The sequence below is a fragment of the Sinocyclocheilus grahami genome, unplaced genomic scaffold (assembly GCF_001515645.1).
Source record: "Sinocyclocheilus grahami isolate Dianchi unplaced genomic scaffold, SAMN03320097.WGS_v1.1 scaffold150.1, whole genome shotgun sequence".
NCBI classification, from domain to species: domain Eukaryota; kingdom Metazoa; phylum Chordata; class Actinopteri; order Cypriniformes; family Cyprinidae; genus Sinocyclocheilus; species Sinocyclocheilus grahami.
In genome coordinates, this window is record NW_015505329.1 from 1 (window position 1) to 1,100 (window position 1,100).

General features: G+C 32.5%; 1 protein-coding gene across 1 annotated transcript in view; it reads left to right on the top strand.

The window, feature by feature from the left end:
* Positions 1–183: 183 nt before the first annotated feature.
* Positions 184–1,100, top strand: part of LOC107592161 (NIMA-related kinase 10) — a gene marked incomplete at its 5' end in the record, with an annotated part of 18,081 nt that continues 17,164 nt past the window's right edge. The window contains 3 exons of the mRNA XM_016281563.1: positions 184–293; positions 366–464; positions 541–625. Of these exons, the coding sequence (XP_016137049.1) occupies positions 184–293; positions 366–464; positions 541–625 (294 nt within the window). The remainder of the gene's footprint in view (positions 294–365; positions 465–540; positions 626–1,100) is intronic.

A 1,100-nucleotide genomic window follows, 5' to 3' on the forward strand; every position in this document is an offset into this window, starting at 1 on the left:
GAAAGGAAAACTTGAAATCGCATCATATGACCCCTTTAAAGGTTACATATGAATTACAATTCTTTTTGCTGCATCAATTCAAAATCAGGAATTGAACTGCAGTTTAATTCTCAGTTAAATTCTGAATGTGGGTTTGGTTTCACAATCGTTAATGTAGTTTTTCATCTCTGCTCACCTTCTCAGGTTTCATCTTTGAATCAATCCAAGGGACGGAAGCCTCAGAACTCCTCAAATGTTCCTGATCACCGGAAAAACGGCACAAGCACCGAAGCATCAGAGCTGGATAACTTTAGGTGCACATGCTATCTGCTCATTTTGCTCTTATTCTCTTGCATTTTTTTAACCAACGTTCGTGTCATTAACAGCGTGACCTACAGAAATCAGAGGTGTTTTAGTGACCAGCCACATCACAGACTGTTCCTGGACATCTTCACTGCCTTGATCAATAACAGACTCGGTTGTAGGTCTGTATTTATGAGTATGATGCTGATGATGCATGCCAGTTATGGATCACTATAGACCAGTCTTATTTGTTTTTAGCAACTGGCTGGAAAATTCCTCCTCAGACAACATCCTAAGAGTTTTAAACTGCTTGAGATTGTTGATCAGGGATCCTCTTCACCAGGTGAGATCCAAAATCTCAATTTAATATTATCTTAAAAATCATTCACTTTTAGAAAAGTCTGTAAAAATGTGAACCAATGTACAACATTGTAAATAGGCTAATATGAAGAAATGATCCGTATAAGTTATTTAACTGAGTAATAAATTACATTAAAATTAAGATTAAATACATTATAAATATAAGTTCGTATTTTTGCAATGCAGCAACATGAACCAATTCTTTTTTAAAGACAATATATAAAATATATATTGTATAAAATGTAAAATAGAAAGGCAGATCCACCTGATTGTAAATATTAACATACTATATACACAGTTGGTCTAATAACATATTATAAAAATAGTATAGAATGAAGCATTAGTATCATTATATATAGTTTAACAGCATAATTAGTGTTAATCTTCTGTAGTGTGTTATTATATTATTTGATGCATTTATATTGGTAAGACGTTACAATAAGGTTATATATATATAT